The 25,682-nt window shown below is 43.2% G+C and overlaps 1 protein-coding gene across 2 annotated transcripts in view; it reads right to left on the bottom strand.

Annotated features, from left to right (window-relative positions):
• The window catches only part of RNF220 (ring finger protein 220), a 586,572-nt gene that overhangs the window by 153,610 nt on the left and 407,280 nt on the right, over nt 1-25,682 (bottom strand). For both annotated transcript variants that reach the window (XM_033915741.1, XM_033915740.1), the window contains one exon: nt 25,077-25,198. In XM_033915741.1, coding sequence (XP_033771632.1) covers nt 25,077-25,198 — 122 coding nt within the window. The remainder of the gene's footprint in view (nt 1-25,076; nt 25,199-25,682) is intronic.

Genomic DNA, 25,682 nt, shown 5'->3' with positions numbered 1-25,682 from the left:
AGCAGGATTGAGTCAGGCTCGTAAGTGGGCAACTCAGAAGTTTAGGGCTGCTCCATTATTCAGGACCAGCCTGGACAAAATATTGTAATATTACGACTCGGACAAATGCACTTTCTAATTGTGGATTGGTTCAAACAGAATTGTGATGCAAATGTATGAAGCAGGTAGCTGTTTTACAAATAACATAAATGGAATCTAGTGAAGACAACTTCAGAAGAGCCACAGTAGTTGCAATGGTTCCAATTTGGAATTTTTGTATATAACCCACTTCTATCCAGCACCAGGAACAAGCAAACATACATAATTATAAATACAAGCAATAACAGAAAACAATCCTCAAAAAAAGCTGCAACTATGTGAGGGTGCTCAATAAATTATCTACTGAAGTATGACAGAAAGTAGCAAGCTCACTGAAACAAGTCTGTGCATGTTGTGACATGTCTCAAGGTTACTCATGCACAGTTGCAGCTCAGTGCAAATCTAACATACCAAGAGACAGGAGATCAGGAGAGTCCTCGTGCAAATCAAGTAAGCACCATTCAGTGATATAATTTCTCACAAAAAAAGGGAAAAACCCAAACGAGATCCATGAACGCATGACTGAAGTTTACGGTGAGTCTGCCCCTTCATCCTACAAGGTAAAATTTTGGAGCAAGCAGTTTAAGTGGGGTAAAGAGTCTGTTGAAGATGACCCTCATACTGGACAGCCCGTGGAAGCAGCATCCACAGAAATTTGCAAGAAAGTCGAAGATTTAATTTTGTCAGACAAATTAAGGTTTCCCAAATAGCTGAAGAAATAGGCATCTCGGCAGGTACAGTTTGGAAAATAATTCATGAAAAGTTGGGCATGTCCAAGGTTAGTGCAAGATGGGTTCCAAGAAAGCTGATACCATGTCAGAAGGCAACAAGGCTCTGCTGCTGTCAGGAGAACTTGGAGATGTTCTGTCAAGACCAAGTGAATTTTTTTTCATCATTTGGTGACTGAAGATGAGACTTAGGTCTATTACAGAGACCCCCCAGTCCATAATGGAGTCAATGCAGTGGAATCACAAGTCACCCCCCCACCCTAAAAAAGATCAAGACAGAAAAATCTGCAGGCCAAGTCATGGCAACTGTCTTCTGGGATGAAGGAGGACTTTTGCTTCTGGAGTTCATGCCACACAAGACAACCATAACTGGGGAGAGTTACGCCAACACAATGATCGCAGTGTAGGAGTCAATCAAGGAAAAAAAAAAAAGATGACAAATCACAGGCTGACATCCGAGAATGTGGGCTTCAGCAGCTGAACCATCTACCCTAACCTCTTTAGTCCTGGCTCCTTTGGATTATTTCCCGCGTTGAGTTTTGAAGAAATCTCTCCTTGGACAGCGGTTTTCAAGTGATAAAGACATCAAGGAAGCTGTGATGTCCTGGTCTGAATAATAATAATAATAATCAAAGGGGTTAAAATCATTGCAGGAAAAGTGAACGAAATGTATGGAGCTATCAGGGGACTATATTGAAAAATAAACAAATTTTTTTGAAAACTTTTCTTCCCTACTGAGGTAGATAAATTATTGGGCGCCCCTCATATCAGGATTAGAAAAAGTCAATCCAGTTAAGACTGTTCATATGCCAACCGTAACAAGTGAAGCTTCAGCAAACACTTGAAAGCGGTCAGGCTCTAAATATGCCAAATCGCCACTGATAGTTTATTCTACTCCACAGTGCCAGCAACAGTAAAAATACTCTTTCTTGTACTATCAAGGCAAAAAGCATGAAAGTCCAATACCACAAGTAGTTGCAGAATGTAATGCACGAAGTGGAACATATTGCTGCAATCTCTGAATGCAAATAGAGAGGAATCCTGATATAAACACACACTTACAACTTATCTCCCACTCACTGTTGTCAGATACCTATACCCACTGTATTTCCTCAACCATAATCTCCCCAACCCTGTAATGTCCTGCCTAAATTAGATTGTAAGCTCTTCTGAGCAGGGACTGTCTATTGTATGTTAAAATGTACAGCGCTATAGAAATAATAAATAGTAGCACAGTATAATCTCGTTATAACAGACTCGCTTATAACGGACGAGGTCCGCTGGTCCCGGCCGTGTACCATTATAAACATACAGAAAATCATTGCAAATAGCAGACTTTCGGATATAACGGATAACCAATTTGGTCCCCAGAGCCGCTTTTAGCTGTAGTTTTCTTCGGCTATAACGGACATGCAGATTCCGCCTACAAGGCGCATGGCATGCCGGTGATACAGTATCAAAATGCAGCCCAGAAGAAAATGACAGAGTATTTTTCTTTCCAGTACCGTACGACATAATGCTTTAGAACATCTTATAGTGTTCTGGTTTTGCAATCATTTCGAGCCATACCAATGTTTTGCTGAGTTTTTATGAGTTTTGTTCTTGATGTTGCTGATACGGTTGTGCAGTGACTGTTGTTCATTGATTGAACGTTGTTCCAAGTTGACCTAAATAAAGTTTTTTAAAAATGCAACTCTGGATATAGCGGACCATTTTTCCAGGTCCCTTGAAGTCCGTTATAATGAGATTATACTGTAGTAGTGTGACAGGTTATGGGCAGCCAATGTAACCAAGTCAAATAAGGTATTACACATTCAGATTTCGACAATCCATACAATAACTATAAAGCTGAATTTTAGACTATCTGCAAAGATTGAACATGCGAGGCTGGCAAGCCCAGGTATGCAATATTACAGTAGTCCAAACCACTCAAAATCAGTGACTGCAAAACAGCCAGAAAGTCTGAACCAGCCAACAAAGGGTGCAGCTTACTTACCAAACCAACTTAAAATAGGAATTTTGGACCACGGCCTGTAGTTGAGTCACAAAAGAAACAAATCCCAAAACAATCCCGAGTTACAAATCCAGCGCAAACCTGAACATTTTTTCTAAGGCTACACAATCACGGTTAATGCTGCGATTAACGTTAATAATTAATTGCAATTAATAAACCGCATGCAGCTGACTTTTCAACTGTCTGCTTGTTCACCCGCTCTGACATCTCACCTCACCTTATCTCCCCTCCCCCCAGGACCCAATACAATTGCTCATCTTGCTCTTCCCTCCCTCTCTCCCAGATGCAATGCTGCTCAGCCTACCTTTAAATGCAGTTTTTGGCCCTACATGCCAGCAGCAGCTCTACAGAAAGGCTGCCTGTAGCCAGCACTGGGCCTTTCCCTCTGATCCAGAGCCCCTTTTGACTCTTCTTCCTGTTTTCATAAAGGTCTCTAGATCAGAGGGAAAGGCCCGGTGTCAACTGCAGGCCAACTGCAGAGCTGTCACTGGCCTTCAGAGCCAAAGACTGCATTTAAAAGGTAGGTCAAGCAGCGTTGGGCCTGGGGGGGAATAAAAAAGAAAGAGTTAAGACCTGGGAGATGGAAGCATGGAGACAAGGAGAGAGATGGACATGAGGGTAGATAGGTACGGAAGGAGAGGGCAAGGGAGAGCAAGCAAGCACTGAACCAGGGGTGGGAGAAAGGAAGATACTGTGAAAGGGGGGGAGGGGCCTTGGAGTTCTGGCTCCCCTCCTTTGGGCTCAGGCACCCTCCAAAGCTGCAGTATCTTTTCAATGGCTGATGGGGTAGCTGAAGCCCGAGTTACTTCCTTCCTCTTCATACTGCCTCAGGAGTGAGGAAGTCAGCAGGGTGCCTCCAACCACTGAGGTTTGCACTCTCTAAGCATGAACTGAGCATGTTCGGGGAGTGCCGTCATCAGCAGCTGGAGACACCCCGTTACTTCCTTATTTTTGAGGCAGCACAATGATGCGGCTTTAGCAGTGGATTTTTTCAACCAGTTGAATGTGGAGAGGAAATGCCTGCCTCCCCCTGCCATGGACTGCTGGCTATACCCTGCCTTTAATCGCACAATTAAAATTTTTAATTGAAATGCAGCCCTAATTTTTTTCTGAGATAAAGACTTCTGTATTTGTGAGATTTCATTTCAGAAAGGAGAAGTGCACCAGTTTGCTCATAACAGAACTAGATTTATGATGAAAGACAATTAAAGTTCTTTTGATGACAAGAATGCCATTTATATTAGGTCAAAGGAGACAAAACAGCTCTGTAGAGTTTCTAATGGATTCAGTTCTTCTCTCTAGACACAGACACAGGAAAGGCCCATAAGAATAGCCATACTGAGTCAGACCACTGGTCCATCTAGCCCAGTATCCTGTTTCCACAGTGGACAATCCAGGTCAAAGTACCTGGTAGAAACCCAAATAGTAACATGCCTGTCTCTATAGAAATTGAATGGTTTCAATTATGATCTCTCTGCTCTCTTCCCTACCCCACCTGTTTCCTCTACCTGTGATCCGAAACCCGGAAATTAGTATGGCTTAAAGCCAGATAGGAAGTCTAGCACTGAAAGTTCTGTTTGCCTGGATCTGGCGCAAATGTGGAAGTCCGGCTGGGTAAAGGTAGGATTGAGTTGTTTAGTGGACTGTTATATTATAGGTTTGTTTATGAATGATTGATATTGAATGCGGTTATTGATGTGAGTGTTTTGATTCATGTTTATCATTTTATAGCCGCCAAAGGAACAGTATTTCAATAACAATGCCTCACGATGTTTGATATTTAGGTGGTGATGGTCTTATAGGCAACCAATGTTATTTATATGAAATATTTAATCAAGTTTTCAACTGGAAATGGTGACAAAGTAATCAATGTCTCTATAGCAGACCATGGATGTTTCCTCCAGGAACTTGTCTAAACCTTTTTTAAAACCAGCCTTGTTAACCACTGTTACCACATCCTCTGGCAACTCATTCCAGAGCTTAACTATTCTGAGTGAAAATATTTCCTCCTATCGGTTTTAAAAGTATTTCTCTGTCTTTGTAATTTTTGATGGATTTTGTGGACTTCAATCGTATCTCCCCTCAGCCATCTAACCTCTTTAGTCTTTCCTCATACGAGATGACCCATAAGATGACTTGCTAGACGAGCAAAAGTGTGATGGGCTGATTTCCTTATATACAGTGGACATACTCAGTGTTGATTCAATAGGCTTCCTCCTGGGGGTAGGACTTCCTTCGCCGACTCTGATCAAAGGCTCTAAGGACTGGATAAAGGCTGTACAGCAGTTGCGGCTCACCCACAGGTCAGCAGTCTCTGAACCATAAAGTCCAGGGTTGGAATCCCTAAGAGTTTGATAACAAGAGCTTGAAGCTCACCTATTGTTCTGAGGTAACGCCACTTCAGAGGACTTTTCATGCGAGATACTTAAGCAAGGCAGACACTACCAGCTCAAACTCTCAGGGCAACTTTACAGCACAGGTTGCTTCTGCATTGGCAGTTTGGCACAAAACACTTCATTACATTACATTAGAGATTTCTATTCTGCCATTACCTTGTGGTTCAAGGCGGATTACAAAAGAATTATAAACGGTGGGTTACAATGGAAGATCATTTGTCATTTCTAGAGAGGTAAAGAGTGAGTCAGGTAGTTTCAGTGTGGCGGGAAGAGGGAGGGACGGTATATGTGATGTTAAGACTTTCAGGAATTTCTTAGAGAGTATAGTTTTTATTTCTTTTCTGAACATCTTGTAGTCTGGGGTAGTTATCAGTAGAGTTTTGCTGCTTGAGTGGCTAACTGGTAGCCAATCAATCTGAGTAAGATAGGGTCAAAAAAGGACCAAGATACACGCTGATGGAAGAAGTCTGGAGACCCAGAAAATAGAAATGGTAGAAACAGTTCAGAATAAATACAATAAGGACAGTGAATGGGATCATGACCATTATTGAAGCAACACATGGAAAAACCTCTTTCACTTAAGGCATAGATACATGGTTGGGTTGCATCAGTTAAAATAATATGGAATATGCACTGAAGTATGAAGGTCTTTGTTAATAAGGAAAACACAGGTGAAGGACCCTGTCACGGAGAGACCACATGTACAGCTGAAGAACTCTGGATACTAAAGAGTAAGTTTTCTGTATTTGGATGCGATTTGTTTTGCTACTTTGACAGAGGTGAAGAGATCCTATTTCTCTCTGCTTACTATAAAGCACAGTTACTTACCGTAACAGGTGTTATCCAGGGACAGCAGGCAGATATTCTTAACTGATGGGTGATGGCACCGACGGAGCCCCGGTACGGACAATTTTAGAGTGATTGCACTCTAAGAACTTAGAAAGTTCTAGCTAGGCCGCACCGCGCGTGCGCGAGTGCCTTCCCGCCCGACGGAGGCGCGCGGTCCCCAATTAGGATAAGCCAGCTAAGAAGCCAACCCGGGGAGGAGGGTGGGACATAAGAATATCTGCCTGCTGTCCCTGGATAACACCTGTTACGGTAAGTAACTGTGCTTTATCCCAGGACAAGCAGGCAGCATATTCTTAACTGATGGGTGACCTCCAAGCTAACAAAAAGAGGGATGGAGGGAAGGTTGGCTATTAGGAAAATAAATTTTGTAAAACAGATTGGCCGAAGTGTCCATCCTGTCTGGAGAATGCATCCAGACAATAATGAGATGTGAAAGTATGAAATGAGGACCAAGTAGCAGCCTTGCAGATTTCCTCAATAGGAGTTGATCTGAGGAAAGCTACAGACGCTGCCATAGCTCTAATCTTATGGCCGTGACGGAACCTTCCAGTGGCAGTCTGGTCTGAGCATAACAGAACGAGATACAAGCAGCAAGCCAATTGGATAACGTATGTTTAGAAACAGGATGTCCCAACTTATTTAGATCAAAGGACAGAAAAAGTTGGGGGGACGATCTGTGAGGCTTAGTACGCTCTAGATAGTAAGCCAAAGCACGCTTACAGTCCAAAGTATGCAAAGCCTGTTCTCCAGGATGAGAATGAGGTTTCGGAAAGAATACAGGCAGGACAATGGATTGGTTAAGATGAAAGTCAGATACAACCTTAGGGAGAAACTTTGGATGTGTACGGAGAACCACCTTGTCATGGTGAAAGACTGTGAAAGGTGGATCTGCAACTAGTGCATGCAACTCACTGACCCTCCTGGCAGAGGTGAAAGCAATAAGGAAGACCACTTTCCAAGTGAGAAATTTGAAATGAGCTGTGGCCAAAGGTTCAAAAGGAGGCTTCATTAAGGCGGAGAGAACCACATTAAGATCCCAGATCACAGGAGGGGGCTTGAGAGGTGGTTTCACATTGAAAAGTCCCCGCATGAATCTGGAAACCAAAGGATGAGCAGTAAGAGGTTTTCCATGAATTGGCTCATAAAAAGCAGTAATGGCACTGAGATGGACTCTGATGGAAGTAGGCTTGAGACCAGAGTTAGAAAAAGAAAGGAGATAATCCAACACTAATTCTACTGCCAGCGAAGTGGGATTATGATGATGCAGAAGGCACCAGGCGACGGTATAGGGACGCTGTGCGAAAGCTCCCGATAGTTTTCTTCAAATTATACAAATTATACAAATACGATTTCCTACCTTTGAGATGCCTAAACGGAGAGGAAGGAGCACCGCTGGGGCCTCGCGGCGCCCCGAGACCTCCGTGTTAGGCAACATTGAAGAAATCATCCGGCGCATGCAGACTACGTCGGCAGGAACAGGGCTACCCCCGCTGGAGACGCTGCAGGAAAACGGCGCGCAGCAGACCTCCTTGGGGCTTGAAACGACCTTTAGCCCTGACAATCGAGCACCTCCCCCGCATCCACGAACGGCTAGCTCCCCGAGGGAGGGGTAACTTCCGGGAATCGGAGTGTTTCCTCCTCTGGAGGCTGTGGAGATCAGTCCGGGGGACAGAGATTCGGTTTCCCAGATTTCTTCAGGAAACCTGAACAAGGAATTCGAGGTCATTTCAACAGCGGGAGATGGATTAAACCAGTCCGGACAGACATTGGAAGACTTGCCAGTGGGTGAGCATAAGACTTTACATTTTCAATTGCCTCAGATAATTAAACCCCAGGAGGTAACTCTGGATGCTCTGTGGGACCTGGTAGTTACTATTCCTAAAACTATAGCGTCCCAATTAAACCAAGTGGAAGAACGGTTTAAATTGTATGATAAGGATATTCTAGAAACACGAAAAATTACCAATGAAAATAAATTGCAGATAGAAAATCAACAACAGAATATTAACTCTCAAAGAGTAATACAGGAAGCTTTAATCAAAGATAATACAAACTTAAGAAGGAAACTTGAGTCACTTGAAAATTCTACAAGAAGTAACAATCTTAGATTAATTAATTTTCCTAAGATTATAACAGTAACTCCTAGAGAAATGATTACTCGCTATCTGACGGAAATATTGGGAATTTCTGAATCTTCTATACCACCTCTTACTCAGGTGTATTACCTTCCTGTTAAAGACATTAAAGAAGTAAATCAAGAGCCTTTGGATGTTACAGCCTTATTGGAATCCTCTGACAGGGAAGCAGCCATACCGGCAACTCTGCTTCTTTCAGTAGCTCTTACAATGGATAAAACATGGTTACTGAAATTATTCTTTAAAAATAAACAAAGAATTTTTGGGACTGAAAGTTCAAATGTTTCCTGATTTGGCCAGAGATACACAGAAGCGGAGAAAATAATTTCTTCTAATGAGACCAGCAGTTATAGCCCTGGGTGCAACTTTTTTCCTTCGGTATCCTTGTAAATGCATAGTCTATTATAAGTTGCATAAATTTGTTTTCTTTGAACCGTCTCAACTGACAACATTCCTATCACTGTCAAGACTGGAGAAAGCTCAAGATGGATAAAATAGACGACTGTTAGCACAGTTTTACCTATAACTGTTTTTTCTTCCTTAATTGATTACCTTAATTCCGTTTATTTTTAATCTTGGATCCAAAATAGAGGACTTGAGTGAGATTAAAGATATAATTATTTCTTGTGTTATATTATGTTAAAAATTTTATTTGCCTCTTGAAATTTTGCTTTTCTGTACAAGTTTATACTTGATTGTTATATTGAAAATTTATAAATAAATAATAAAATAAAAAAAAAAGAAGGCACCAGGAAGAAAACCGGGTCCACTTCTGTTGATAGCATTGAAGAGTGGCCGGCTTCCTGGAAGCATCAAGAATAGAACGAACAGGCTGAGAAAGAAGTGAAAGATCCGAAGTCAGCCCGAGAGAAACCAAGCTGTCAGGTGTAGAGACTGCAGGTTGGGATGTAGAAGGGACTGTTGATGCTGAGTAAGCAGAGAAGGAAACAGTGGAAGAAGTATGGGCTCCCTGGAACTGAGTTGAAGCAGAAGGGAGAACCAATGTTGTCTGGGCCACCGTGGAGCGATGAGAATCATGGTGGCTTGTTCCTTCTTGAGCTTGAACAAGGTCCGTAACATGAGAGGCAGAGGAGGAAATGCATAAAGGAATAGATTGGTCCAATCTAGAAGAAATGCATCTGCTGCCAGACGGTGAGGGGAGTAGAGTCTGAAGCAAAATTGGGGCAGCTGATGATTGTGAGGAGCTGCAAACAGGTCCACCTGAGGAGTGCCCCATTGAGCGAAAATGGAGAGGAGAGTCGGGGGATCGAGAGTCCATTCGTGTGGTTGGAGAATCCTGCTGAGATTGTCTGCCAAGGAATTCTGTTCTCCCTGAATGTAGACAGCTTTCAGGAATAATTGGCGAGCTGTCGCCCAAGACCAAATCTTTTGGGTCTCTTGACACAACAGGCGAGAGCCTGTCCCACCTTGTTTGTTGATGTAATACATTGCAACTTGATTGTCTGTGCAAATGAGTAGAACTTGAGGAAAGAGGAGATGTTGAAAAGCCTTGAGGGCATAAAACATCGCTCTGAGTTCCAGGAAATTGATGTGATGTTTCTTTTTCTGAACCGTCCAAAGACCTTGAGTTTGGAATTCGTTCAAGTGAGCACCCCAAGCATAAGGGGATGCGTCTGTGGTGATAACTAGTTGATGAGGAGGCAGATGGAATAGAAGACCCCTGGAGAGATTTGAAGATGTCAACCACCATTGCAGAGACTGTCGACGAGACGATGTCACAGATATGTGTCGTGAACAAGGATCCGTCGCTTGGGACCATTGGGTACCTAGGGTCCATTGAGGGACACGCAGGTGAAGACGTGCGAAGGGGGTGACATGAACTGTAGAGGCCATGTGACCCAAGAGAATCATCATTTGCTTCGCAGAAATGGAAAGTTGTGGAAGCACCTGCTGACAGAGATGAAGAAGGGTGTGAAGGCGGTTGGGCGGAAGAAACGCCCTCATGAGAACAGTGTCCAGAATCGCTCCAATGAACTGAAGTCGTTGAGTGGGGATTGAGATGCGACTTGGGTAGATTTATCTCAAAACCCAGAAGTTGTAGAAATAGAATGGTCTGGTAGGTGGCAAGAAACGTTGCCTGAGAGGAAGGAGCCTTGATTAACCAGTCGTCTAGGTAAGGAAAGACTTGAAGGTGGTGGTAGCGGAGAAAAGCGGCCACCACAATGAGACATTTTGTGAATACTCTTGGAGAAGAGGCAAGACTGAAGGGTAACACCTTGTACTGGTAATGACAGTGATTGATCATGAAGCGGAGATATTGTCTGGAGGCTAGATTGACGGGGATGTGAGTGTAGGCCTCCTTGAGATCGAGGGAGCATAGCCAGTCGCCCTGAGTGAGAAGAGGATAAAGAGTGGCCAGAGAAAGCATTTTGAACTTTTCTTTGACCAAACATTTGTTGAGATCTTGGAGATCTAGTATGGGTCTGAGGTCTCCGGTTTTTTTGAGAACCAGAAAATAGCGGGAGTAGAATCCCTGCCCCTTCTGATCTAGAGGAACTTCCTCTATGGCGTTCAGAAGAAGAAGAGATTGGACCTCCTGAAGGAGGAGGGAGGACTGAGGAGTGTTCAAAGCAGACTCTTTTGGAGGACTTTGGATGGGAAGAGTCTGAAAGTTGAGAGAATAGCCGTGGCGAATGATGTTGAGAACCCACTGGTCTGAAGTGATGATCTCCCAACGTCTGATGAAAAGAGTTAGACGTCCTCCTATGGGTTGATGCAGAAGGGTTGATGGCAGAAGACTGGCTAGGCCCTGGAGAATGGAGTCAAAAGGGTTGAGTGGATTTTGGTTGTGCAGGAGGCTTTACTGGTTGTTGCTGCTGTGCACGAGGTTGTTGGTGCTGTTGTTGACGTGGGCGCCTAGGCTGCTGAGGAGCAGAAGGTAAGGGTCTAGCCGAATAGCGGCGCTGGTAGGCAGATTGTTGTCGAAATGGCCGGACAGGCGGAGGCTTCTTCTTGTTTTTAAGAAGAGTGTCCCAGCGAGTCTCATGTACTGACAATTTTTGTGTGGTGGAATCGAGAGAATCGCCAAATAATTCATCTCCAAAGCACGGAGCATTGGCGAGGCGATCCTGATGGTTAATATCAAGCTCAGAGACCCTGAGCCAAGCCAGACGGCGCATGGCAACAGCCATCGCCGTAGCTCTCGAGGTGAGTTCAAAAGTGTCATATATTGAACGAACCATGAATTTTCTGAGCTGCAAGAGACTGGAAGAACAATGGCGAAAAGCAGAAAGTTTTCAGTCAGATAAGTATTTTTCGAAGGAAGCCAGTTGCTGAATGAGGTGTTTCAAATAAAATGAGAAATGAAAGGCATAATTACCAGATCTATTGGCAAGCATGGCGTTCTGGTATAATCGCTTGCCAAATTTATCCATGGCCTTCCCCTCTCTGCCAGGAGGGACCAAGGCATAGACACTAGCGCCCGCAGACTTTTTGAGAGTAGACTCAACCAATAAAGATTCATGCGGGAGTTGGGGTTTGTCAAATCCTGGAATTGGGATAACTTTGTATAAAGAATCCAATTTGCGAGGGGCTCCAGGGATAGTCAAGGGAGTTTCGAGATTTTTATAGAAGGTCTCCCTCAAAATATCATGGAGGGGTAGTTTAAGAAATTCCTTTGGAGGCTGATCGAAGTCCAAAGCCTCCAGGAATGCCTTAGATTTCTTGGATTCAGCCTCCAAAGGAATGGAAAGAGTCGCACATCTCCTTTAGAAAGGATGTAAAGGAGGAATGGTCCGGTTTAGAGGAAGGATCTTGTAGAGAGGGATCCTCCCCCCCCGAAGAAACCTCATCCTCAGAAAAGTAAGGGCTCTTCAGAGTCATCCCAGAGATCAGAATCTCTTACCTGGGAACCTCGACCCCGAGAGTCCGATGTCGAGGAGTCAATGTGTCAGGTCTTATGTGCCGATTTCTCGGACCGCAAAGAAGCGGTACCGGGAGAAGTTAAAGACTGCTGATGTTGGGACTGAGCGGATATAAGCAATGGTTCAGAAGTCTGGACAGCCCTATGAAGACCTCTCGGTTCCGGGGCAAGTACCGGCATGGAAGCCGAGGAGGCCGAATGGACCGGTACCGACAGAGTGGAAGCCGACAATAGGGGTTGTTCCACGGTCGGTACTGGTGGCTCAGACCAGACCGGGACTGGAAGGTTCAGTGCCAACAGAGCAGGAAGGAGTTGCTGCAACTGCTCTTTAAGTTGGACTTGAAGGACAGCCGCAATGCGGTCATCCAAAGAAGGCACCGGTATCGCTTTCTTTTTCTGCGGTACCTGCAGTGCTGCTCGACGCCCAGAAGGGCGGAGCGTTTACGGGGGCGCCTCAAGGTCGGCAGGACTGGACTCTCTGCCACAGCGACCGGAGGACGCTCCAGGGAGGAAGGCTTCTTAGCCGGCTTACCTGTAGGATGCGATGCCGGAGCGGTGTCACGCGGTGTCGATGAAGTGGGCGCCGGCTGAGAAGGTGTCGACGCCGGTGCCGATGGATCAGTCATCGCAGCACCGAAAAGGATTTTTTTGTTGAAGCTGCCTGTTTTTTAAAGTGCGCTTCTTTAAAGTAGCACAACGGGTGCAGGTGGAAGCCTTGTGATCCGGACCCAAGCACTGCAAACACCAATTGTGTGGGTCGGTCAAGGAGATGAGCCGCGCACACCGCTGGCACTTCTTGAACCCAGGCTGAGGGGGCATGAAGGTGAATACGGCCTCCGCTAAATCGAAAGCGGAGGGCTCAATGATTACAACAGGCCCCGCTGGGGCGAACCCAAAAAAACTGAAAAAAACGAAAGTTTTTGTTTTTTTAAAAGAAAAAAGAAGTAGAAATAAAAGGAAAAATATTCCGAAGAAAAAAACACGAGCGGGAAGGCAAGCACAGGGATTTCAACAGCCGTTGAAAAACATGCGTCTTCTTAGCTCCGCGGAAACTAAGAAACTGGGGACCGCGCACCTCCGTCGGGCGGGAAGGAACTCGCACGGTGCGGCCTAGCTAGAACTTTCTAAGTTCTTAGAGTGCAATCACTCTAAAATTGTCTGTACCGGGGCTCCGTCGGTGCCGTCACCCATCAGTTAAGAATATGCTGCCTGCTTGTCCTGGGATAATGTAAAACATGAGCACTTGGTTGTCTGTCTGAAATAACCCAAGTGGCTTCAAAAAAGATAGACAAAAGACTCAAAGCCCATAAAACATACAGTAGTTTGACATTCCAGGTAATTAATGTGGCAGAGCCATTTGGACCTTTAACCAACTTTGAGTGAAGTGGGAGTCTACGTGGGTTCCCCACCTACTCTTTGAAGCCTCCATCATCCAAACAGAATGATATTCCACCCAAGTGAAGGAACACCCTAGTGTTGGACAATCACCACAGGAGAACATTTCGTACTGAAGGATGCAGTATGGTGGACAGAATTTGGGTACACTGAAACCCAGAGATTTCATTAAGGCCATCTCATTTCAGATGAGAGAATGAACTACATGTATTACAGTCACCATATAACCAATATCTGTAGGAAGACCCTAGAGGTAAATTTTGTTAAAGCCAATATATGGTAGACATACATCATCAATGAAAGCAGCCTGCTCAGATGGCCCCTATGAATTAAAATGCAAGTTTTGTCTTCTGGAAGTTGATTATAAAGCTGAGATTTGAGAAGCAGAACTGTACATCAGTAATCAAGGTAGGGCAATACGAGAGGTCATGTTGTAGTTGCATATCTTCACAAGACATTCAGTAGAAACTCTGGGTTGATGCAGGATCTTGTATTTACTGTGGTTGTTGTACAGTAGAAACTGGGAGACAGGCCTAGTATGTGAGTGTAAGAATCTTTGGAATCTAAAGTATTTAGCCACCTTAAGATCATCAACCACATTCACGCCCAAGTTGTACTCTTGTTTGTGCACAAAAATTATTCGTTCCTAAACTGTACTGGGTTTTTGCAGGCCAAGCTCATGACCCTGCATTTCTTAGTATTAAATCTTAGCTGTCAAAATCCAGAAAGCTTTGCTATGTTCTTCCTCATGTTATCCACAGTATCAGAGGTGTCTACCCTACTGCAGATTTTGGTATCATCTGCAAAGATACAAACCTTACCAGACAGCCCTTCAGCAATATCACTTGCAAAAATGTTTAAAAATAACAGGCCCAAGAACCGGTCCTTGTGGCACACTACAAGGAACACAAGTTTGCCACTTTCCTGAGAGTGAACCCCATTTACCACTACCCATCACTTTCCACTCAACCAATTCCTAACCCAATCCATCACTTCTGGGCCGATACAGTGTCAGAGGCTTTGCTAAAATCTAAATACACCACATCCAGTGCTCTCCCTCTATCCAACTCTCTGATCACGTCAAAGAAATTGATCAGATTTGTCCAAGACCTGTCTCTAGTAAAACCATGTTGCTTTGAGTCCTGTAATTCGTTGGATTCCAGAAACTTCACTACTCTCTGTTTTAGAAGCGTTTCTATTAATTTACTTACCACAGAAGTCAAACTTACCAGCCTGTAGTTCCTTTCTTCCACTTTTGTGGAGAGGGACCATAACATAACTTTATTTTTCTATACCGTTTTAATCAAAAGAATTCTAGGCGGTTTCCACAGAAGAGAAAAACTGGACAATCAGTGAAATACAAAATAATAATGATAAGAATACAGCCTATTATTTAAAAAGATGTTAAAAATTTAAATTGATACAATAAAATGATTGTGTTAAATTTATCTCTTAATTTGTGCTTTTATTCTTATCAAATAATACTGTCTTAATTTCTTTTCTGAAAGCGCCATAGGAAAGCATGGCTCCGCTGATATAGGGGTCCTTTTACAAAGGCGCGGTAGTGGTTTAACATGCAGAATACCGTATGTTACACCGCCTGCCGCGCTAGTACCCAGCACCTCCATTGACGAGGCGTTAGGATTTTAGGCTGCCGTGGGGGTTAGCACGTGAAGAAATGTCCGACGCGCTAACCCCCGTAGCGCGCCTTGATAAAAGGAGCTCATAGTTCCTCAACCAGGACTACATCCGCCCTTCTCCCAGCTCTGAACAGAACTTCTACACAGCTGTTTCTGTCATTTGAACTTGGATCTTTTGGTAACAGGAGCTCCATCTCCTTATGGCTAGCAGTCTGTATCTCTCTTTGCTATGCTTGGGCTGGGCTGATGCTGGAAGGTCGTGTCTCTGCAACTTCTGTAGCTCATCTATGTTTATCTCCATCTGAGGACATCTATAAAGCACCTACATAAGTCCTCAATTCATACATTCACATTCCATTGCTGCTTGCAGAATCAATGCAGACAGGATAGGTCTGTTTGTCCAAGCAGTTCTACAGAATTTATCCTTCACTTAAAATGCCAATTTCCCTCCAACCCAGATCCTGAAAGCTAGGGAGTTCCACATGCCCTAGGATAAAGCACAGTTACTATAATGGATGCTATCCGAGGACAGCAGACAGATATTCTCACAACCTTCCCACCTCCTTAGTTTTTTTACTGAACTGAAGGTACCGCAAGCCAATGTCAAGCAGGAAGGCACTGGCACATGAGTGGTATGGGCAGCTCAAGGTTTGAAAAATTTTAAAGTGACCATACACTTTTGCACTGTCCGTACCAGGTTCCATGGATGATGCACCGGAATTGTCAATGTTATCAGTACAAAAGGCGCCAGAGGCATTCCTAACTCCCACCCACTTTATCATTTCCTCTACCATAATCTCCCCAACCCCAAAATATCCTGTCTAAATTGGATTGTAAGGTCTTCTGAGCAGGGACCGTCTATTGTATGCCTTTCAGCGCTTTAGAAATAATAAGTAGTAGTAGTACATTAGAGTAGTAGTGCTGCCCGATTCAGGAAAAAAATCTTCGATTCTCCTGCCCAACTGGGTGTTTTTTTATTTTTCAAACATCCTGGTGGGTTTATTTTATAGCCTCTTCACCCCCTTTGCCCTCTCCTACCCACACAGGCGCTGTGGTGTAAATAAAATAAAACAAAAAAGACTTTTCCTCTCTCTGTTAAATCCTAACTCACATTTGTGGTCTATATCAGCTCTGGCAGGATACAAATTTCAAATCTGACACATTGTAATCACAAAAGAGAAAATAAAATTATTTTTTCTACCTTTTGTTGTCTGGTTATTATTGAAATCATTGCTCTGGTTGTCTTTTGATCAGGGTCTCCTTCTTTCTTCTTTCTCCATGCTAACCATCCATCTTCCATCTCTGTCCTCCCCTTCCATTTCCCTTCCCTCTCCCGGAGGTCTGGCATCTTTCCTTTTTTTCATCTCCATCTCCCCACAGTTGCACAATGGACCCCACCATCCCCAGATCCACCATCTCTCCTTCTTTTCTCAACTACCCTTCATCCAACAGTTCTCCCTCCTTCCCCACTACCCCAGGGTCCACCAGCTCTCTTTCTCTTCTCAACTACCCTCCTATCCAGTATCTCTATCCCCCCCTCCACACCATCCCTTGTGTCCAATTTCTCTCTTTTGTTTCTTCCTTACCTACATCCTATTGTCCACCATTCTCCCTCTCCTTTTTTAGACCCATTATTTCTTCCCCCGTTATTATATGCACTTCTCTTTGAACCCTCCCTTCCCTCCCTCCGTGTACTTCTACACCAGGGCCCCCCACCCCTGAAGCCCGCATGTTCCCCCAGATTCCTCTGAAGGCTTGCCCCCCCAAAGGCCTGGCCCCCCTGAAGGCCTGCATATTCCCCCAGATACCCCTGAAGGCCCAGCCTGCCCCCCCCCCGAAGGCCTACATGTTCGGCCAGCTTCCCCGCTCTTACCTTAACATAATACGGCAGCCTGCAGGATTGCCGGTGTTATAGCGATCCTTGTAGCTGCCGTCGTTAGCATCAAGTTCCCTCTGCCACAGACCTGCCCTTCCTCTGATGTCAGGGGCAGGATCGTGGTAGAGGGAAAGTGCCGCCGCCGGCAGCTGTAAGCATCACTACATCACTGGCGATCCTGCAGGCTGCCGGATTATGTTAAGGTAAGAGCGGGGAAGCTAGCCAACTATGCAGGCCTTCAGGGGGAGGGAGGGCAGGCCTTTGGAAGAGGGGAGCAGGCCTTCCCGACTGATCCTCTTCCCTTGCCAGCAAGAGGCAGCACTGCCACTCCTGCTTTAGGAAGGCACGGGGAGGAGGGTCAGTCACCGACTTGGGAGGCCGATTTTTTTTTTTTTTTTAAAGCAAATCGATTCAAAATCAATTCATCCGATTTGAATTGGAAATCGGACAGCACTACATTGGAGGAGACACCACCTGCAGAGATGGAGAACATGTCATTGTACGCCGATGGTGGACATTTATGATGCTGAGGAATGATTAGAGGGAGAAACATCTTCTACCCTCTGTGTCATGTCTGTCTGTCCAAGTTAGATTGTAAGCTCTTCCAAGTAGGGATTGCCTATAAATGTCAAAATGTACAGCCCTACGTATGCCTTTCAGCGTTATATAAGTGATTAGTAATAGTAAGCATGTTTAAGCTTCTTAGCTTTTTTGCTGGGTGTCTCTGATGGTATCGACGAGAATGCCAAGTTCATGGCAGTGTCGATGTTGGTGCTGGCTGCAATACCATAGATAGCCTTTGAGCACTGGCGTCGGGAGGTAGCAGACTTCCTTGGTGTTTCCGATATCAATGCCTCTGCATCAGTGGAAAATGTCTTTTGAATTGGAACGTCTCGCCTTTAGTATTCTTTTCTGAGTGTTGCACAGTGCTTACAAGAATCTGGACAGTGAGCAGGGCCAAGGCGCTGAAGAAACCAATTTTGTGGGTCAGTGGTGAGACCTTGGTTAGGACCACAGCGGAACGCGACCTAGGGGTGATCATTAGTGAGGACATGAAGGTTGCCAATCAAGTGGAGAAGGCTTCCTCCAGGGCAAGACAAATGATGGGGTGTATCCGCAGAGGTTTCATCAGCAGGAGACCTGAAGTTATGATGCCGTTGTACAGAGCCATGGTGAAGCCTCACTTGGAGTACTGTGTTCAGTTTTGGAGACCACACTACCGAAAGGACGTGCTGAGGATCGAGTCGGTTCAGCGAACGGCCACCAGGATGGTCTTGGGGCTCAAGGATCTCACGTATGAAGAAAGATTTAAAAAATTGCGGCTGTACTCACTTGAGGAAAGAAGAGAACGGGGAGATATGATTGAAACATATAAGTACATCACGGGACGCATCGAGTCAGAAGATGATATCTTCTGGCTCATGGGATCCTCGACCACCAGAGGGCATCCGCTGAAAATCAGGGGAGGGAAGTTTCATGGCGACTCCAGGAAGTACTTCTTCACCGAAAGAGTAGTGGATCATTGGAACAGACTCCCACTCCAGGTGATAAAGGCCAGCAGCGTGACGGATTTTAAGAGAAAATGGGATACTCACGTGAGATCTTTAAGGGAGTAAATTCAGGGGAGGGGATACTTGGAATGGGCAGACTTGGTGGGCTATAGCCCTTTTCTGCTGCTTTTTTCTATGTTTCTATGTGACTGAAATGGTCCTGGCTGCACTGAGTGCACTGCTTAAAACCACTAGAATGCTTAGACATGGACGGAAAGACCGCCGACGCAAGATCGAAGGACTCAATGTTCCAGGGAGGTCAAGTTTGTACCCAAGAAAGATTTGACGTTCCTGGTCTGAAAACAGGCTTGGTTGGGGCAGAAGGCCCAACAATAAAAATTAGGTAAAACAAAATTTTACACACCAGGAAAGCAGGAAAAGATGACAAAACCAATACTGGGAAGGCACAGAAAACAAAACAACAACAACAAAAAAATCCACCACAGAAGGTTGATGCACTTCTGGACCGACTCCAAAAGGCCACAGTTTCTCAGATCTGTGAAAAACTGAGAACTGATAGTCCGCGAGCAGAGGTAGGGCAGAAAGGCACCAGCGCATGTGCAGTACAGGCTGTCTCGAGGCTTGAAAAAGTTTAAAATGACAGTACACTTTTACACTGCCTGTACCAGGCTCCATGGATGACATCACCCACATGTGAGAATATACTGCTTGCTTGTTCTAGGATAACATCAGAAACATTCTCCTCATTTGTAAGCACTAAGTTCAGTGTGTACCATTACCAACAGCTGGAACAGCTCCCCCTGTAGAGAATCCAGGATCTCCCTACTTCTAGAAGACCAAACAGGGATATCCCAATCAACATCTGGCATATTAGTAGTATTGATTTAAACTTTGTATAGGAATGTTTGTATTTGTCATTTTAATTTGCTTAGATTTATGTCTGTGTGATTTGTTACCCATATTTGGTTATTTTAGCAATTGTACATTGCCTAGAACTTGGAATAGGCGATTAATCAAATTATATTATATACTTGGAAACTTGGATACTTACCCTTTTACAGCTATATTTTTAATGTCCGCTTCTTCAATCTGTGAAGGAAGCCTGTATACCACACCAATGTAAATACAGTCTTCATTCCCTCTTTCCTGTTTGACCTGCAGTGCCACTTCCTTACCATGTAGATGCTGCAATTATGTGGCTTTAATATGATCTATAACATATTAACACCACTCCTCCTCCTTTATCTTTCCTGAACAGATTATAGCCTGGTATAACTATATCCCAGACATGGTCCTCCGTGAACCATGTCTCCATGATCGCCGTTAAATCTAACTCAGACTCTACCATCACAGCCTCTAGATCCAGAACCTTGTTTCCCATACTTCGAGCATTAATATATACTGCTTTCCAGATATCGCTCTCTTTATCCTATTTGTGTAGAAGTATTTTGCGATTCACTTACCCGAGAGCTTGGGGGCTTTGATCACCCTTCCCCAACAATTCTAGTTTAAGGCCCTCTTCAGTAGGTTAACCAGTCTGCTGCTGAAGACACTTCTTTCCTTCTTTGATAGATGCACACCATCTCTACTCAGCAGTCCTTGGAAAATCATTCCATGGTCTAGGAAACCAAAACACTGTTGATGACATCATCTGCGCAGCCATGAATTTATCTCCAGGGTGTAAGCTTCTCTGCCTTGGCCTTTTATCTTTGACAGGGAGGATTGATGAGAACAGCACCTATGCACTTGCCTGCTTCACCTTCTCTCTCAGAGCCATGAAGTTATTTTTGATATGCTTGGAGAGGCACCCAACAGTATTGTTTGTGCCAACATTAATGAGCAGCATCGGATAATAGTCATTAGGCTTGATGAGTCTCAGCAAACCCTTCGTAATATCTCAAATTTCGGCACCAGGCAGACAGCACAGTTCCTAGGAGATAAAAGGTCAATTCTGCACTTAGCAGCATTCTCATTGCTGATAAACAAGTATTTTATCTTCTCCTGCGATTTGGGAAGGGTTGTAGGCCTGTACAAAACAATTACCGGTACACTGTGGGCTATTAATCTCCGAGGAGCCACTCGTCAGTTTAAAGAGATATTTGGCAGGTCATCTTTGGCACCTGGACTCCTGAAGTCACTATACAGTATATGAAGATAATAATAATAACTTTATTTTTATATACCGCTAGCTATCTTGCGACTTCTAGGCGGTTTACAATATAAGAAACTGTAAATACAATAAAGAGAAACTATACGAACAATGAATTAAAGAGTATAGCAGTGTACATCTCGTACAACGAATTATAGAGAATAGCAATATACATCTGATGACATTAATAATGTTAACGACAGTTTGTGTGTTGCAAGGCCAGAAGATGGCTGACAGTTCCACCAAGGATGATCTAGTAGGGTATAATCTTTATTTAAAAGATCCCTTTTCCTTTGCCAAAGAAGCCTCTGCCTCATAATGATTACACAAGAAAGTTGAGGTGGCCCTTTCTGGCTCACAAGGTCATACAAGTAAAGTGCTTCTATTTTGCTCGATTATGATTGAATCTTAGGCAATTAAGGCCTTTTAAATGAGTAACAAAAGTTACATATCTTTCTCCCACACTGTAGACAGGGATTACATTTCTGTACTATACCAATTTCTTAAAACAAAAGAAAAAAATTTTTCCCCTAGGGAAACACAACATTTTGCAGGGAATTTTAAAACAAAAGAAGCGCCCAGGGCCAAAGCCCTAAGTCTATAACTTAGGAAATCTCTTCTTCTTCTCTGCGTTTCCTTAAACAAATCAGGTAAAATACGAATAGTTGAGCCAAGAAACTTGTCATTCATGTGTCTAAAGTATGTCCGTAGAATCAAATCCCTATCAAACTCTAGGGCAAAAGACACAATGAGAGTAGTTCTTTCAGTTATGACTGCAAGTGAGTCTTCCAAAAAAATTTGTAAGGTTTAAATCACTCAGATGTACTTCCTTTATTCCTCCTGGAATAGAAGCATGTTGTTTCTTCCCCATATTCACAGATATATATTGTGCTCTTGATATTGGCGGAAGACTTTCTTCTGTGAATAGCAAGATCTTTCAAATAGTTCCATACCATTGTTAATGGAGCAATTACAGGTGATTTTGGGAAAATTAAGGAATCTTAAATGATTCCTCCTCTGCTTATTTTCTATGAATTCCATTTTTCTCTGTATAGAGGATCTTTCTTTAAGTATCTGTCTCCAGGCTTTTAATTTGAGTCATCTGTTCCTCATGATTTTTTAAAGACTCACTTTGCTCTTCTAGCCTAATCCCATGTGCTGAGACCTGAAAGCTGATAGTAGCACAATCTGTACAAACAACAGTCATAGCCTTCTTGAGATTGGAGTCAGTAGTGACTATTGCCCTCCACAGGTCGTCTAAGTTGACTTTAGCAGGTTTAACTCACTCCCCAAACTGGATATTAAAAGAAGGAACATTCTCACCAGTTCCAGCAGTGGATGACCTGGTAAGGTATCTTCAGTGGAAGTCTGTCTCACAGAAGATTTAACTTCCACCTCTCCTCCTGAAGTGCCCAACTGTCCATCTTCCTGGGAAAGCTGGGTTACCACTTCCGCTGCCTGAGTTCCCCCCTCAGGTTGGGGAGGAGGCTGCCTCTGTATCGGGCTTAACGAAGCCTGATCCAAACTGGAGTTTGCCAGTACACTCGGCAATCCCCCCAAAAGTCTGGGGTGTCCCCTGCGGCAGACACGCAACTCCGGCATCCAACATCACTTAAATCAATTTTGAGCCTCCAGCTGCCAGAGAAGCCGGCCAAAGAGCTCCTTTCCTCTCGCCCATGGAACACAGGCAAATAACCGATTAAGAAGAGCTCACTCCCAAAAGGTAGCAGCGAGTCTCCAACACAGCACAATCAGGTGGGTAAGAGAATTCGATGGTAACACATGGAGCTGAGAGTCACACTCCTGTCTCAATCGCCATCTTGCATCGCTATCCTATTTTTCGAGCCGAGACAGTTATCTGAATTTCTTAAAGCTAGAGAGGGGGAGGAAGTCATTATTGGTTCTATTGTAACACCCACAGTGTAACGAACCGTTGTCTATGTCTCCGATCTCGTCTAATAAGATCATTCCATATGTTTTCTAAATTGTTAACTTCCTTTTTCTTGGATCTAAATATTAATCTTCAGCTTTAGATATTGTATTGAGCAAATTTTCTTTTGTGCTTGATGTTTATTATTTCTCAATCTTAATGCAAGTATGATGACTTGTTTATTGTTTAAAATTTATTGAATAAAAAAAAAAGTAAACAAAAGAAACTTAAGTCTTTATTTATATACCGCGAAAATCTTTACTTTTCTGTAACCACCTAGAACAGAATTACAATCCTAAAAAATTTTTTTAGCATTAAAAATTAATAGAACCATTTGTGTATGTGGTATTAAGGCACATAGAATTTCCTTATCTGTCCCAGAATGAGATCACAATCTAAGCTAAAGTGCCTAAGTAAAGAAAAAGATGACAAAACCCAAATGTCAGGAGACAGAGAGGTAACAAACCTCTCACAGAGTCAGGACAGGCTTGTTTTTTGCTTGGTGCAGAGTAATAATAATAATAAATTTATTCTTGTATACCGCCCATTCATGAAGTTCCAGATAGTTAACAACAAAGAAGAACTGTACAATCAGGGAAAGGTACATCAAATTAATAAAAATGAATGACAAGACCTAAAAAAAAAAAATACAGTTATTTAACAAACTTATCAAACAAATGTGTTTTTAAAAACATAAGAATCTGTTTGACAAATAAGTGGGTTTAAGCAAGGGTTCAGTTTGCCTAGTTGAAAGGCAAATGTCCTATTCAAAAATTTCTTGCAATGACAGTTCTTAACTGAAGGATACCTAAACATTAACTTATTACGAGTGTTTTTTAATGAGGTATAAAAATTGAATTGGGAGGCTAGATATCCCGGAGCCAAAGCAAAAAGAGATTTAAAACAAAGACAACCAAATTTAAAAAGGCAACCAATGTAATTGCTGATAAAATGGGCCAAAGATTAGGCGCACTGCCGTATTTTGTACTAGTCGAATACGTTGTAAATTTTTCTTCAATGATGCAAGATAGATGAGAACAGACAGAATTAGAGACTGTAGCAAAATTCTAAAAGAAACAAAATCAAAATATCTTTTGATGGTTCTGAGTTTCAAGAGGATCATAAAACATCGTTTTATCTTAAGGTCAAATGTTAACTGTCTATTTAGTGTGACCCCTAAAATCCTAATGGAAGGGACAATTTCAAAGGTTTGATCATCCTCGTAGCTCTTCTATCTCAGTGACATGCTGCCACATCACCCACTCCTGCTATCTGTAAAACAAGTCTGTGTATAATCTCGTGGAAAAAATAATTCAACAAAAAAAACCCTTCCAGCTATGGGAGAGCGTCATTTGTGTGTGCATTCAACAGAGTATTAAAAAGAGAAACCCAAAACTGAGAGGACTGAAGAAAATAAGAACAAAATTTCCCTTCTTTAATACTAATTTTCGTTTCCCTACCCTTAATTGTCTATTGTAGTTCTCCCCCCTTTCCTCGTGTTTCTTCTTGTGAGTTTATTTAGATTTGTAGGAGTTTGTCATGTGTACTTAATTGTATCCCTGTTTTTGCTTAGAAATGCCGATAAGCATTAAAATCAAATTTTAAATAAACTTGAAACTTGCTTGTGTTCTGGGAAAGTTGTTCTGGCCCAGTGACATGCAACGTTACACTACTTGCCTAGCATACCAAACTTGTCAACACAAAACATACAGTTTGTCCAGGGGTGCCTAAAGCTTTCCACACAACTACACTTTCTACGACATCCAACCAAGTTCTTTTCTCTCTATACCTTTGCTATTAAACAATCAACTCAGAATAAAGGCTGTTGTCCAATGTGAAAACTTTGAGAAGTCTAGTCTCTACTTTTCTTCCATACCACCCGCTGCTTAGGCTGGAAATCCTCACATACACATGTCGAGGTCTCATTTATGAATAAACCAAACTTTCAAACCAAATGTACAGTAGTATTTGTTGAAGGAATCATTTTATGGAAATGAAAAACAAGTTTCAGATTTTGATTTCTGTACCTCTTAGGCAGACAAATTTCCAGTGTCAAACTACCATTAATGAAGCATTTCAGCAAGGGTAACTCCAAGTCAAGGAAGATGAAAGGCATAAAGCAGGTCTTTGTCTGCCATTTACCATGCCCTCAAAGCATAAAAAATTCTCTCTTAGATTTCTTATGATCTGAGCTTTAGTATACACCCTGAGAAAGGGTTCTGCCTAACAGTACTCCAAGTCAGGTATTAGCAAAAATAAATTCTTATTCATCATCCTTAAAAAATTATTTGCTGCTTTTGGGAGCAGTTTTGTTTTTTAACTCTCGAAAAGAAAGCCACTGAAAGTTTGCCAATTTGACACAGTGAAAATGCCTGACTGACTGGTGTTAGTGATGTTGGAGCATTGTTAGGCTGTTTGCAGACAGAGGGAGAAGAGGAGCAGTGACAGAAAGGGATCATGGCTGATGGGGCAATGCCCAGCTGCACCTCTACCTTGGCAAGGCACTGTTCCACATGTCTACTCATGTCTTCCTCTGAGCCGGACAGAGGGCAACCGCAGAGCGGACATACCTGGCCCTCTTCTTGCTTCCTCCGTTTCATTTTCCCAATCCGGGCTGCATGAAAAAAAAAAACAACAACACAAAGAGGGAGAGTAGAATGAAATAAACAACACTCAACTGATCTCTCTCTTCCCCACTTTCCAAATAATGCAGAAAATAAATCCTTGGTCAAGAAGCACAAAAACATTCTAACATGGAGGAGAAGCTTCCTCTCTAGAACTGCTGATGCACATTTATCTAGGATTTGACCCTGGGTTCAGGAATGCTCTGGTGGACTAGGTAGGAACATTTACATAATACACAGGTTTAAACAGAGCAGACAGCATGTGGTCATTCTAAACATCTTGGGATAAGAGGGGAACTTTACATGCATTTGGAACACTGTCTTGTCATACTCAGAAACTGGTCGTTTTCAGAAACTTCACTCTTAAAGGTTGATGCCACCAAGCTGGCAAGTCTTTCATATCCTTCACTGTCCCTAGGGGAGAAATTTCAATATATTTCACATAGTGGTACTAGCGTGCTGCCCAAGAGACTT

This window comes from Geotrypetes seraphini, chromosome 12 (assembly GCF_902459505.1).
Source record: "Geotrypetes seraphini chromosome 12, aGeoSer1.1, whole genome shotgun sequence".
NCBI lineage: Eukaryota > Metazoa > Chordata > Amphibia > Gymnophiona > Dermophiidae > Geotrypetes > Geotrypetes seraphini.
Note: the sequence above shows the minus strand (reverse complement) of the source record. Positions and strands in the feature narration are given on the sequence as shown.